Below are 14,928 nucleotides of genomic sequence, written 5' to 3'. Positions count from 1 at the left end.
ACCAGTGTATTTATTTTATGAAAAGTCACATTAGGACAAAATTAGCTCTTCTAATATTTTATTCTAAGTATTTCAACTTTTATACAAGCTGTGTATTTTTCTTTCATGCATTTTATTAAATCATTTGTCCTGGTATAGTTGGTATAGTTTTACATTATCATAATATTAAAAATTATCTAAAGTTACTGTAGTAAATTTTTGAAATATAATTGAATTTTGGGTAATTTAAGTTGTACCAGATGTTGAATTAAACTTAAGATCAGTAAAAATAATAATGCTGCTACTTAATTTTTGCTCTGAATGAAATACTTTTCATACTTTCTGGAAGGAATTTGGATACTTACAAATCAATAAATACTAATTTTAATTTAAAATTTTATAATGCCCTTGATTTTGGAAAAAATTTTTTTTCTATTCTTTCTTCACTGTGTGTTTTGTTTTGTTTTTTTTCCTCTGTCACAACGATAGCTATGATAGGACAGGACCTTGCTGGAACTTTCAGTAAGTTGGCTTTGTCTTTTTCAAACTTCCCATTGGTCATCCATGCATGTCAGTAGTGCCATCTAAATTGTACTTCCAACAGTTCCATGCCATCAGCCCCCTTGCCTGCACTGATGTTACCTTAACTGGTACTTAATTAAGTGAATTGTCTTTACTATTCCATTCTTTTTTATTTAAAATTTTTTAAAATATCTATTTATTTTTGGGAGACAGAGTGCAAGCTGGGGAGGGGCAGAGAGAGGAGAGAGAGATCAGAATCTGAAGCAGGGTCCAGGCTCCGAGCTGTCATCACAGAGCTCGACACGGGGCTCGAACCCAGGAAGCGCAGGATCATGACCTGAGCTGAAGTCGGACGCTTAACTGACTGAGCCAACCAGGCGCCCCTCCTATTCCATTTTTGTTACTCAGTGCGCATTTCAGCAACAACTTTATTTTTTTTAACGTTCATTTGTTTTTGAGACCGAGACAGAGCATGAACAGGGGAGGGGCAGAGAGAGAGTGAGACACAGAATCTGAAACAGGCTCCAGGCTCTGAGCGGTCAGCCCAGAGCCCGACGCGGGGCTTAAACTCAGGGACCGTGAGATCATGACCTGAGCCGACATCGGACGCTTAACCGACCGAGCCACCCAGGCGCCCCTCAGCAGCAACTTTAAATCTTTAAAATAAGATTAGTGTTACTGTATTTTCAGTTTTATTTTGTCTTTTGGGTGAGTTTGGTTTCCCCAGGGACTTTGTTAGCCTTTTTTTGTGTTTCTTTTTTAATGGCATAAATCACTGTTATGTAGATATGTGACTTAAATATTAAGATGACTGTTCTGTGGGGCAGGATGTCCATTAGTAATGATACAGATATGATCAATTCTGGAATTGGTTCTTGACAGTATCAATATTTTCATCTCATTGAACATGTGTTATATAGACAGGGTATTATTTTGGTGATTACCTAGAATAATTTCTTAGTAAGATTGTAAACTAAGTCAATGGAAAATTTTTGTTTTTTTAAGTTTATGCAGAAAGCAACATTTCATGTTTAATATGTTGAAGGTACTACAGATGTAAAATTTAGATACATTGATCTTTACATTATAAAACACTCTGAAAAGCTGTCAGAGTGTCATGGGTTGATTTATGTTTTTAAATAATTGTTTTTAGAAAAGTGTCATTTTTCTCCTTTTATAAACAAAAATATCTAGGAAGAAAACTAATTTTTGTAACTTTTTTGGGAAAGTAAGAAGTCTTGAGGTCAAAACTTCATTTTACTTGTCTTAAATATACCTCACTTCCAACAAACTAGTAACTATTGAAATAAAATTTTATTTACTATCATTTTTAAAAATTAGTTTAAGAGCATGAGCAGGGGAGAGGGGCAGAGAGAGAGAGAGAGAGAGAGAGAGAGAGAGAGAATCCCAAGCAGGCTCCATTCCCAGGGTGGAGCCTGACATGGGGCTCGATCTCATGAGCATGAGATTATCATGACCTGAGCTAAAATCAAGAGTCATACACTTAACCGACTGAGCCACCCAGGTGCCCCTACAATTTTATTTTCTAAAATAGTTATAAACAGACTGATCTTCATGAACTAGCATCTTCATCATTCAGGTTTTACTTTTATGATCTTTCACCTGTACAGAATAGCCCATTAAATACTGTGTTCCTTCTAGGAGTTTCCACAGGGCTTGGAGACCTTTTTGTTTAAGTATCTCCATGTAATCCACTTGGAATCTCCCTAATACAATGTTATGGGAATGTTAATACATGATTCTGTTTTCTTTTGTCTTTTCTTTTTTTTTAATATTTATTTTTGAGCAAGCACAAGTTGGGGAGGGTCAGAGAGAGGATCTGAAGCAGGCTTTGCACTGACAGGCTAACAGTAGTGAGCCCAATGTGGGGCTCAAACTCATGTGAACTGCGAGATCATGACCTGAGCTGAACAAAGTTGGACTCTCAACCTACTGAGTCACCTGGGCACCCCCATCATTCTCATTTCAATAGTGGATAGGAATAATATTGCCAGATTTCTCTGGCTCTTAAGATCAAATGTGATGCCCATTTGAGTTATGTTAATTTAAGTTGTATAAGGTATCCATTGACTGAATATCTGTGTGTTTATTGACTTATTTGGATAAATATCTAAAATGTAATGGGGGAGAAGTATAAAAATCCTTTCGATTTTTCTTTGATCGTATCCCTTGGTAATGTACTTCCTAAAGTGTTTACTTTTCTTCTCTTATGGCCAGTTATTCAAGTACATGCTTTAAAACATTTGTATTAAAAAAATTTTTTTTGTTGTTTATTTGTGAGAGAGACAGAGCATGAGCGAGGTAGGGGCAGAGAGGGAGGGAGAAACAGAATCCAAACAGGCTCCAGAGCTGTCAGCACAGAGCCCAATGTGGGGCTTGAACCCACGAACCATGAGACCATGACCTGAGCTGAAGTCAGATGTTTAATCAACTGAACAACCCAGGTGCCCCTAAAACATTTGTATTTTGAAAGGCTTTTCATCTTAATTCTATTATTAGTTTTTGTTTATTTTTTGTTCTTGCCTGGGATTAGATTCTTAAATATTTACTCCTTTAATACAACTGTTTTCCCTCTTGACTGTACCTTTGTCCTGCCCAAAAGCTGTAATTTAAGGCATTTTAAATACTTGATATTCTTAGTGTGTTATTAAAATGTCAGTTTTCTAATGCTGCTTTATTAAGTTGATAATGTTAGGTAATTATGGTACCAGAATGGGTGTACATACGAGTAGCCAGTGTGTCCAATTAAAATTTTATTCATAATATTAAAGACATTTAACTGTTTCAGTATTATGTGTTTGCACGGTATATTTTACTGTTGAGGAAGAAGCATTATTTAAGTGTAGCTTCAAAAGCCTGATCTGGCAACGATAGTATTGAGAAGGTTCAAACAAAGCATGAGTTACAGCACAACTTTTCTGATAAATATGTCAATAAGTAAATCTCTTTGGCCTTTTTAACTTTTTTCTTCATTTAAAAAGTCTGCATTTTCTTTTTTATTTAAACCTCAGTGTTATTAACTTTTAGGAAGTATTAATCTGATAACTTTATTTTAAAATCATTAGTCATTGGTCATCTGTCTCTGAGGCATTACACTTATAACAACACTTTAATTTAATTATCTTTCCGTCTACTTTCCAAGGTAAATTTCAGAACTTGCATGCTTTTTCTTTGTATTTCAGAATATTCTGTCATTTACGTGGTTAAACTTTAGACAATTCTATTTGTTTTGTTCTTTAATATAGTTAATACTTTAAAAATCATGATTTAAAACAATGTATTTTCAGGGGCACCTGGGTGGCTCAGTTGGTTAAATGTCTGACTTCAGCTCATGTCATGATCTCATAGGTCATGAGTTCGAGCCCCGGGTTGGGCTTTGTGCTGACAGCCCAGAGCCTGGAGCCTGCTTCGGACTCTGTGTCTCTCTCTCTCTGCCCCTCCCTTGCTCGTGCTCTGTCTCTCTCTCAGAAATAAGTAAACATTAAAAAAAAATCTTTAAAAATGTTATCTTCAGCACTTTAACAGCATCTCTATATACGAATCCATTTAAAAATATTCCCAAATTTAGCACATATATTGCTTGCTTGTTCTTATTATTATACTTTTTTTGACTAAATCTCTTCAGAAAAATTGATTTTTTTAATGCTTAAATTCTAAAAATTTTCATAATATTTTAGGATGAACACAGGTATTTGTTGGCTTTTTTTTTTTTTTTTAAGACTTTTGTTTTGTTTTTAGTTCATTTATTTTGAAAGAGAGAATGCACACACAAGCTGGGAGGGGCATAGAGGGAGAGAGAGGGAATCCCAAACAAGTTCCACACTGTCAACACAGAGCCCCATGCTGGGCTCGAACCCACAAACCGTGAGATCATGACCCGAGCCGGAATCACAAGTCGGACGCTTAACCCACTGAGCCACGCGTGTACCCCGTTGGCTTGTTTTTAAAGCCAATCTCATTTGACCTGTAAAATAAAAATTGAATAAAGTTAAGTTATAATTCAGAGATTGTCATAAACCTATTAGGCAATGATACAACATAACTGATGTTCTCTTTTGTGGGGACCTTCAATGGAGATGTTAGAAACTGTCCATGTGTTTGTAACACCAGAGCTGATGATTTTCCTTTGGGTGATTAAAAAGTTTTATTCTAACATTCTGGTGACAAACACCTTTCCTGTTTATAACTTATAGCTTACCAGCCCTACAACAGAATGGAGCCCTAGCCATCCAGGAGAGGATGCAGTGGTGTCTTTTGCTGATGTTGGATGGGTAGCCAACGAAGAAGAAGAGTGTTCAACAAGACGAAGGTTAGTCTGGAAGGCTCTCAGGGCTGAGATGCAGTGTTTATGATTTTAAAGGGTGATACATTTGCAATATTTTCTTTTAGTAGCCTAATTTGATTTCTAGTCACTAACCCAGTTATTTTTCACAAGTAGTCTTCTTTTCTGTTTATAAAGTTCCTAGAGACCTATAACTGTGTCTTAAGTGCTTGAGTTATAGAATTGCCTGCCCTTCAGAAACTTAATATGAAACCAGAAGCAACTATCATAAATATGTTTAGATAAGTAATTAAAATGATATTATTGGGGCAGAGGAATCAGTGTGGGTCACATTAGGGACTTTGTGTAATCACTGGAGAATGCTTCCTAAAAGTTGTGTCAAGATGAGTGTGATTCAGAGGACATAATGTGTAAGAGTTAGAGAGGTACTTTCATTTATTTCAAAGAGCCTGAATAAATTATTGACTACACTTTCAGTCTAATAAACAAGTCATGCAGCATATTTAACTCTTCATTCCTTTTTTTTTTTTTTTTTAATTTTTTTAGTGTTTGTTTATTCTTGAGATCGAGAGAGAGAGAGCGAGCGAGCATGAGCAGGGGAGGGGCAGAGTGAGAGAGGGATGCAGAATCTGAAGCAGGCTCCAGGCTGCGAGCTGTCAGCACAGAGCCTGACATGGGGCTCGAACCCACAAGCTGATGTTAAACCGACTGAGCCACCCAGGAGCCCCAACTCTTCATTCTTATTAGGCCTCAGAAATACAGAGGTAAACTAAGACACTGCTTTCTAGGAATATTTGGTGTGCTAGAGGAGATTAAAAAGGAAATCAATGATGTTGATATTATAAAGTTTACTAAGTAAATCCAGAAGGCCACTGTGGGATGAGAGAGGTTTGGCAAGGCTTCTCAGAGAAGAGAATGCTGGATCAAGGACAACCAGCAGAGGTAGGAGAATTTCATGGAAGGGGAATAAACTAATTATCAGTGTCAAATACTTAGAGGCTAGGTAAATCAAAAAACTAGCAAGTTTCAATTTTGTTTTGTAGTTGGAAGATTATCATTGACTTTAGCAAGAGTAATTTCATTTGAGTGGTATTAGCTGCATAAAATAAGAATCAAGTAATCCAAGAAACAGTAATCTATTTCCATTGCTTTTGGCAAATTCATTGCTCATGGATGATTTGAATGACAAGTAGAAGTGAGGACATAGTGGTAAATGAACACAGACCATATACTGCAGATTAGCAGGTATAGAGCTTTTAAAGATGTTCATTTTATTTTTTAATTGAACTTTTTATTTTGAGATAATAGATTATTACATACAGTTGTATGAAATAATACAGAAACATTTCCTGTACTCTGTACCCCATTTTCTCCAATGGTAACATCTTGCAAAACTGGTATAATATTAAAACCAGTATGTTGACACTGCTAAAAGTCGAGGTACAGAACATTTCTCTATCGCAGTTATCCCTCATGTGGCTACACCCACTTCCCTTCCCTCTCCAGTCTCTCCTTAATCAGTTGCAGGCACTTAGCTTTTCTCCATTTTCACAATTTTGTCATTTCAAGAATGTTATACAAATTGAATCATACAGTATGTAACCTTTTGGGACAGGCTTTTTTCGCCAAGCATAATTCTTTAGTGATTTGTCCAGATTGTTGTATATACCAGTAGTTTTTTTCATTTTTAGAGCTGAGGTAGTATTCCTTGGTATGGATGGACCATTGTGTTTAACCATGCACCAATTGATGGAACATCTGGATTGATTCCAGTTTTTGGCTGTTACGAATAAAGTTGCTACAAACATTTGTGTACCGAAGTTTGAATGAGCATAAGTTTTTATTTCTCTGGGGTAAATGCCCATGAGTGCAGTTGCTGGGTCATCTCAGTCATGAAATGGTTGTGTGTTTATGTTTTATGAAACTGGCAAACCATTTTCCAGAGTGGCTGTACTATTTGTCAATCCCAGTAGTAATGTATAGCTTATCTAGCTGTATCTTTGCCAGTATTTAGTGTCATCATTCTTTTTTCTTTTCTTACCATTCTAGTAGTTGTGTGGTGATATTGTGGTTTTTAATTTGTGTTTCCTTAATGGCTAACGATGTTGAACATCTTTTCAAGAGTTTATTTGCCATCTTTTTTTTTTAAACTGTTTTTTAAAATTGTTTTTTAAGTTTACTTATTTTGAGAAAGGCAGAGTGTGTGAGCAGGGAGGGGCAGAGAGAGAGGATGAGAGAGAATCAGGCTCTGTGCTGTGCTGTCAGGGCAGAGCCTGATGTGGGACTTGAATTCACAAACTGTGAGACCATGACCTGAATTGATATCAAGAGCCAGATGCTCAGCCTACTGAGCCACCCAGATGCCCCTTATTTGCTGTCTTTTGGATAAAGTGTTTCTTCATGTCCAATTTTCTAATTGGAGATATTTTCAAGAGTTCTTTATGAGATCTCAAGAGATCTTTAGATCGGAGTCCTTGTCAGATAAGTAGTAATAAGTAGTATGTAAATCTTTCCTCCCACATATAATGGGACAAGTGAAAGCTTGTCTTTTCATTTAAGTCTTTCAGAAAGCAAAAGTTTTTAATTCTTTTTTTTTCAACGTTTATTTATTTTTTGGGGGGACAGAGAGAGACAGAGCATGAACAGGGGAGGGGCAGAGAAAGAGGGAGACACAGAATCGGAAACAGGCTCCAGGCTCTGAGCCATCAGCCCAGAGCCTGACGCGGGGCTCGAACTCCCGGACCGCGAGATCGTGACCTGGCTGAAGTCGGACGCTTAACCGACTGCGCCACCCAGGCGCCCCACAAAAGTTTTTAATTCTGATGAAATCCAATTTATCAATTTTTTTCTTTTATGGATTGCTTTTGCTGTCAGTGTAGGAACCCTGGACTTAGTGTTATAGCCTGCAGATTTTTGTATTCTATTTTTAAACCTGTCCTTTGTTAATTATTACATGAACCAAAAGAACCAAGAAAGGTAGTGGGAAATTTTCCCTCCCGGACACCATCTTCTTTACAGCACAGACCATTACACAGTATAAAGAGAAAACTACCATAAATGATAGTTATTTCCTGTGGAGAGTTACTTTCTTTTTGAGTTCAGATTGCAAGTTAGGTTAAGACAAATGAAGAAAAACCCAGAATGTTAGCTTATTGAGAGAAACAATAATCTATTTTCATTGCTTTTGGCAAATCTTAAGCGAGGTCTGAATTAAGAAAGCATTATTTGAAAAAAATCATAAAGATGGTAAATGGGTGTTTCCATAGCCTTTTTTTTTTTTGGTCTGAAATCCTTGTTGGTTAATGACAGAAACTACTTCGTTTCTACAAAGGAATGCTATGAACTTTTAAGACATGTGCTATCACATTTTTTGTGAACTATCAAAGTCAAAAAGGACATTATCATGAAAGAAAAATAAAGACAACCAAAGAACTTTAAAGGCATTTAGCTACTTTGCTGTTCTCTATTAGTCTTTTTATATGCTCAGTGATATAAAGGAAGCAGAAGCACGGAGCCTGGGGTGAAACAAGAAAACAAGAGGCACATTATAGTAAGAAGGTGAAGAGATAAAGATCCCACTGTCATCGAGAACCTTACATTGCTTAATTTCAATTTAAGGGGTCACTTAAATGCATGGCATTATGGAAAATAAATGATATGTTATGGTTCATCTGAACTTGTCAGTTGGCCCCAAGCTGCAATAATCACCTTCTCAATGTCAGATCATTTACTCCTCAAAGAATCCTGAAATAGCCATTCTCTCCCCATGAATTTCCCCAGGAATTGGCAGCAATCCAGGATTGTTCTTTCTGTCCTTGTGCTGCTCCTTTCAGTGTTCCCTATCCAGTGAGTTTGACAGCATGTATCTGAAAGCTTTGATATTTTTCTGATTCTTCATTTGTTCTGGTGACATATCTGTATGTCCCTGTCTTATAATGGAAGAAATCCTCATTGACTTGCATTATGGCTTGAACTTGGGCCATTTTGCATGATTTCTTTCATTATCTCAGTGTTATTGGAGGAGACTCTGTGTGGAGGAGAACATTGGTAGATCCTGTTCGATTTCTCGATGTTGTTGGGACGTGTTTTTTAAAAAAATTTTATAGTTCTGTTTTACATTTAAGTCTGTGATCCTTTGTCTAGTTTTGGTGTCAAGGTAATACTAGCTTCATAAAATGAATTGGACAGTGCCTCTCTTCTGTGTTCTGAAGAGATTATATAGAACTGGTGTTAATTGTTCTATAAATATTTTATAGTTTTCTCCAGTGAAACCATCTGGGCTTGGAGATTTCTTTTTGTTGTGTCTTAAAATTGTGAATTCAATTTCTTTAATAAAGTTATAGGACTGTTTTATCAGTTTCATGTTGGGTGAGATGTAGTAGTTTGTGCTTCTCACGGAATTGGTCCGTTTCATCTAAGTGGTCAAATTTATGTGTGTAGCATTGTTTGTAGTATTTGTAGTAGTTTATAAGGGTGTAGTGATATCCCGTTTCATTTCCTAATATTAGTAATTTGCGTCTTCTGTTTTTTTAAGACTTGTCAATTTTACTAATCTTTTCAAAGAACCAACACTCTTTTCGTTGATTTTTCTGTTTTCAATTTTTCTGTTTGATTGGTTTCTCCTCCTATTATTTTCTTCTATTTGCTTTGAGCTCATTTTGCTCATATTTTTCTAAGCTTTCAAAGTAGGAGCTTGCATTATTAATTTTAGACTTTTCCTTTTTTTCTAATATGATGCTCCTCCCCTCTTGCCTGCAGTTTGTCTTTCCATGATTTCATTTACCTAGAGTCAACTGCAGTAAGAAGCAAATGATCCTCCTTCTGACATATCGTCAGAAGGTCAGTACTAACTCTTACAGTGCCTACGTCATTCACCTCACTTCATCTCATCATGTAGGTATTTTGTCACAAGGATGAGTATGGTACAGTAAGACATTTTGAGAGAGATCACATTCACATAACTTTTATTACAGTAGATTGTTAGAATTGTTCTATTTTATTGTTAATCTCTTGCTGTGCTTAATTTATAACTTAAACTTTATTGTCAATATGTAGGTGTAGGCAGGAACACAGTATATATAGTGTTCAGTATTATCCAAAGTTTCAGGCATCCACTGGAGGTCTTGGCACGTATTCTTCCGTGGATAAGGGGAGACTACTGTTTTTGTTTGTTTGTTTATTTGAAAGGGAGATTACTGTAAAACCATTTTTAGTGCTATAAATTGCCCTCTCAGCACTGCTTTAGCTGTACCCTACATGTTTCAATATATTGTATTTTTTTAAAAATCCAGCTCACTATATTTTTTTATTTCCCTTGAGATATCTTCTTTGATCTATGGATTATTTAGAAGTTTGTTCAGTTTCCAAATATTTGGAAATTTTGCTGTTATCTTTGCATTATTGAGTTCTAGTTTGATTCTGTTATGGTCAGAGAACAGATGTTATATATGCTTCTTTTAAACTTGTTGAGTGGGGCGCCTGGGTGGCTCAGTCAGTTAAGCGTCCGACTTCAGCTCAGGTCATGATCTCGCGGTCCGTGAGTTCAAGCCCCGCATCGGGCTCTGTGCTGACTGCTCAGAGCCTGGAGCCTGTTTGGATTCTGTGTCTCCCTCTCTCTCTGACCCTCCCCCGTTCATGCTCTGTCTCTGTCTCAAAAATAAATAAATGTTAAAAAAAAAAAAATTTAACTTGTTGAGTTATTTTAATGGTCCTTGATATGGACCATTTTGATTTATTTTCTGTGGTTATTTGAAAAAAAGGTGTATCCTATAAATGTCAAAGAGGTTCCATTGTTGAATTTTTCTCCATCCTTTCTGATTGTCTATTTGTTCTAACAGTTCAAAAGGGGGTGTTGAGATCTCCAGCTATATTTGTGGATTTGTGTATTTCTCTTTCTATTTGGTGCATACAATTTAGAATTGCTATGTCTGTTTTAACCCACTCTGCCAGTTGGTCTTTTACTTGGTGCATATAAAGCACTTACATTTATGTAGTTATTGATATGTTAGAGTTCAAATCTACTCTTTTTTCCCCTCTGTTCTCTGTTTTCTTTTTTCTGCTTTACCGTGGATGACTTAAACATTTTTTTTGGATTTCCTTTTTGATTTATCTGTGTTTTTGAGTGTCTTTCTTTGTGAAGTTCTTTTGGTGGTTGACCTAGGTATTACATTATATATACATAGCTTACCACATTCTACTGGTGTTGTCATTTTACCAGTTGAACTTCTTTATGTCCCAGTACCCTCCCTGTTTATAATTTTCTTAACAACCTTCTTTACAGATATTTGGAATCACATCAGTATGATATTTCCTTCAAACATAATTTAGAAACAGGATGAGAGAATAAGTCTATTTACCCACATTTTTGCTGTGTTTTTCTTTCTGCTTGATGCATTTTCTCTTTTTATTGCTTTCTTTCCATTTGGAGAACTTCTTCAGCTATTATTTCAGTATAGGTGTGCTTGCTATAAGTTTTTTGTTTTATTTGAGAATTCTTGATTTCCCCAGTTTTGAGGGAAATATATATATTTGCTAGACATGAGGTTATGAGTTCATAGTTTTTATTTATTTTTTATTTTTATTTTATTTTATTTTTTAAAGTTTATTTACTTATTTTGAGAGAGAATGAGAATCCGAAGCAGGCTCCACACTGACAGCATGGAGCCAACGTGGGGCCCCAACTCATGAACCGTGAGATCACAAACTGAGCCAAAACCAAGAGTCAGACACTTAACCGACTAAGCTACCCAGGCCCCCCGTTAGTTCTATTCTTTTCACACTCGAACAGTGTGCCATTTCGTCAAGCCTCCATGGTTTCAGATGAGAAATCCTCTGTCATTCAATGAGTTTTTCCCCTATAGGTAGGGTATCCTTTGTCTGTAGCTACTTTAAAAATTTCTTCTTTGCCTTTGGTTTTCAGAAGTTTGAGTCAGGTGTTTCTTGGCATGGATTTCTTTGGGTTTATCCTGTTTGGAGTTCACTCAGTTTCTTTGAATCTTCAGGTTTATGTCTTTGTTATTATTTCTATAAATATTTTCTTTAAGTAACTTGTCTGCGATTATTTCTTTAAGTACTCTTCAGTGTGGCCCTCTTTCTCCTCTCCTTCTGGGACCCTGATAGCACAAGTATGGGATCTTTTATAGTCATACAGGTTATTGGGACTGTTGATTTTTTTTTTTCCTAGTCTGTTTGCTTTTTGTTTTTCAGATTGAATAATTTCTGTTGTTCTGTCTCCAAAGACAGAACATTCTCCATTCTTGTTTTGATCCTATGTACTGTGTTTTTCAGTTATTTTACTTTTTAGTTCTAAAATTTTCATTTGGGATTCTCCTTTATATTTTCTGTTTCTTTGCTGAGACTATTTTTTTCATTTGTTTCAAGAGTGCTGGTAATTGTTCCCTGAAGCCTTCTGACCATAGCCTCTTTAAAATATGTCAGATAATTTTTAACATCTCTGTCTTCTCAGAGCTGGCATCTATTGTCTTTGTGCATTCAGTTCATCTTCTTTCAGGTTCTTGGTATGAGGAGGGATTTTTGACTAAAACTTAGATATTTTTGGTATAGAAGACTCTGGATCTAAACCTTTTCTTTTAGATGTTTTCCACTAATAGCACTCTGGCAGGAGAAGAGTGGGTGCCACTTTTTTCTGCCAGGTGGGAGCAGAAATCCAGGTTTCTCATTCAGCCTCCGTTCACTCCTGAGGGTACTGAAGTGAACTCCAGCTTCCCACAAGGCCTCTTGTGACATTATCCCAGCAGGTAGGTGTGAGTACCTCATTACTGCTGGATGGGTATAATTTGAGGCTCCCCACATTGTCCCCACTATACCACAAGGAGTGAGGTACCCTTGTTAAGTCCCTTCTCCCTGCCTTCTTTGACAGCATCCTGCAGAGTGTGAGGCATCTCTTTATAGCCTAATGAGGATGGGAGTTTTTGCTGCATGGTGTAAGTGGGGCCACAGTGCTTTCTGTGGTATTTGGCTGGAGTAAAGTAGTTATTTTACATAAGTTCTCTATCTTGGGAACCTACCCTTTTCTTGGTCCTTTTTGGCTGGGAGAGCTGACTTTTGTTGGGGCTTTTCCCCCCCGCCCTGCATTCGTTGACATTTCTGAGTTTTACCCATTAACTCCAGCAACCAGTCTGAGATATATGAAGCAAAAGAAAAACAGGAAACTCACTCCTATGTCGTTCTTTTGGATCCCAAAGTTCTAGCCATCTGTCTTGTCCCCACCTTTCCGAGTCCTATTTGTTTTATGTATGTCTAGGGTTTTTAGTTTTAGTTAAGAGGAAGAATAGGGAAAACTAGTCTGTCCCATCTTCTGGAAAGAGAAGCCTCTAAAGGACTTTTAACACAAATGCCATGTTTGCAGAGGATATGACATGAGGTAGTTATAAGGGGGATTGTCATGATACTAAATGAATTGACATAATGGATCTGAATAATGGATTTGGTTTGCATTGTTGAAAATAATTGCCTAAAGGGTCTGTGAAAGAGTGTCTGGAAGTACTTTAGGTAAAGATAATCTGAATTGAACAAAGTGAAAGGAAACGGGAAACCCACTTGAATTTGAGTGGTGCTCTAGAAGGAGGAAGTTGATAGGCAGTGAAGTGCCCCCATAGTTTCAGGGTTAATGATATGCACCACATGATTAGAAAAATTGGGCAGACTTTCTTTTGCAGTATGGTGCCATATTGCTCTTTACATTGATTTTGACAAATTATAGATGTGCATAAATGTAGATGGTTGGGAAGGGTATTCTCAGTGTTATTTTCCTATGGCCAGTATCCTGATAAACAGGCTGATGCATCTAAATCTCATCATCTTCCCAGCTCATCATACAAGGGAGTTTTGAGAAAGCCCTCTCATTCTCACATACCAGATAAAGTGTATTGTCAGACTGATGAGGTATTACCATGTATTTTAAAGAGGGCAGAGTAGAAGAATGAGAGTTGATGCAATTTTGCTTTATTTTGAATTACTGAATACTAGTACCCTCACCTGGCAGTTTGAGGTTTTTTTGTTTTTTAATCTGTCATCCTTTTTTTTTTTTTTTTTTTTTTTAAAGTTTGTTTTTGAGAGAGAGAGCACGAGCAGGGGAGGGGCATAGAGAGAGAGACGTGGAATCCCAAGCAGGCTCCAGGCTCTGGGATCTGGGCTGTTAGCACAGAGCCCGACAGTGGGCTCAAACTCATGAACAGTGAGATCATGAGCTGAGCTGAAGTTGGACGCTTAACCGACTGAGCCACCCAGGTACCCTTGATCTGTCACTTTGATATTAATTGCATTTTTATGGGAATTTTTTTGCAGTGTAGACTTACAACTTAAAACTATAACTTCTGGGGTGTCTGGTTGGCTCAGTCTGTAGAGCATGTGACTCTTGGTCTCGGGGTTGTGAGTTAGAGCCCCACATTGGGCACAGAGATGCCTTAATAAAAATAATTTGAAAAACGATAACTTGAATCTTTTTTTAAGATTTTATTTATTTTTAAATTTTTTAAGCATTTATTTTTAAGAGAAAGAGACAGTGCTGACAGGGCAGAGCCTAATGCAAGACTCGAACTCATGAACCATGAGATCGTTACCTGAGTCAAAACCAAGAGCCAGACACTTAACTAACTGAGCCACACAGGTGCCCTATTAAGATTTTATTTTAAATTTCTATTATTTTTTGAAAGAGCGTGTGCGTGTGAGTGGGGGAGGTGCCGGAGGGAGATAGAATCCCAAGAAGGCTCCATGACTCCGGGCTCAGTCCCACAACCATGATGACCATGACCTGAGCCAAAATCAAGAGTCAGATGCTTAACTGACTGAGCCATCCAGGTGCTCCTAATTGTATCTTATTCTTAATTCTGAGTGCCCCATACCTATCAAAATGAGTATGTATTAAATACAAATTTATAGGTTCATAGGACTTGAAAGTATTTCAGGTAGCCCCTTTTCTTAGACCAGAATGTCTGTAATCTAATGACTAAGATGAATGTGTTTATAAAAAATCTATGATCTAAGGATACATAAGTAAGACTGAGGTTGACTAAATTCATCCAGTTTAATTTTTCAAAGTTGAATATAAGTGTATAATGGAATGTGCTATTTAGGGAGTGTTGGGGAGGAACCCTGACTTCTTA

At 36.9% G+C, this 14,928-nt stretch overlaps 1 protein-coding gene across 3 annotated transcripts in view; it reads left to right on the top strand.

Annotated features, from left to right (window-relative positions):
- The window catches only part of MTFR1 (mitochondrial fission regulator 1), a 64,333-nt gene that overhangs the window by 35,986 nt on the left and 13,419 nt on the right, over positions 1-14,928 (top strand). For all 3 annotated transcript variants that reach the window (XM_053208291.1, XM_015083949.3, XM_015083950.3), the window contains one exon: positions 4,716-4,831. In XM_053208291.1, coding sequence (XP_053064266.1) covers positions 4,716-4,831 — 116 coding nt within the window. The remainder of the gene's footprint in view (positions 1-4,715; positions 4,832-14,928) is intronic.

The sequence above is a fragment of the Acinonyx jubatus genome, chromosome F2, assembly GCF_027475565.1.
Source record: "Acinonyx jubatus isolate Ajub_Pintada_27869175 chromosome F2, VMU_Ajub_asm_v1.0, whole genome shotgun sequence".
NCBI classification, from domain to species: domain Eukaryota; kingdom Metazoa; phylum Chordata; class Mammalia; order Carnivora; family Felidae; genus Acinonyx; species Acinonyx jubatus.
This window is presented reverse-complemented; position numbering and strand designations above follow the sequence as displayed.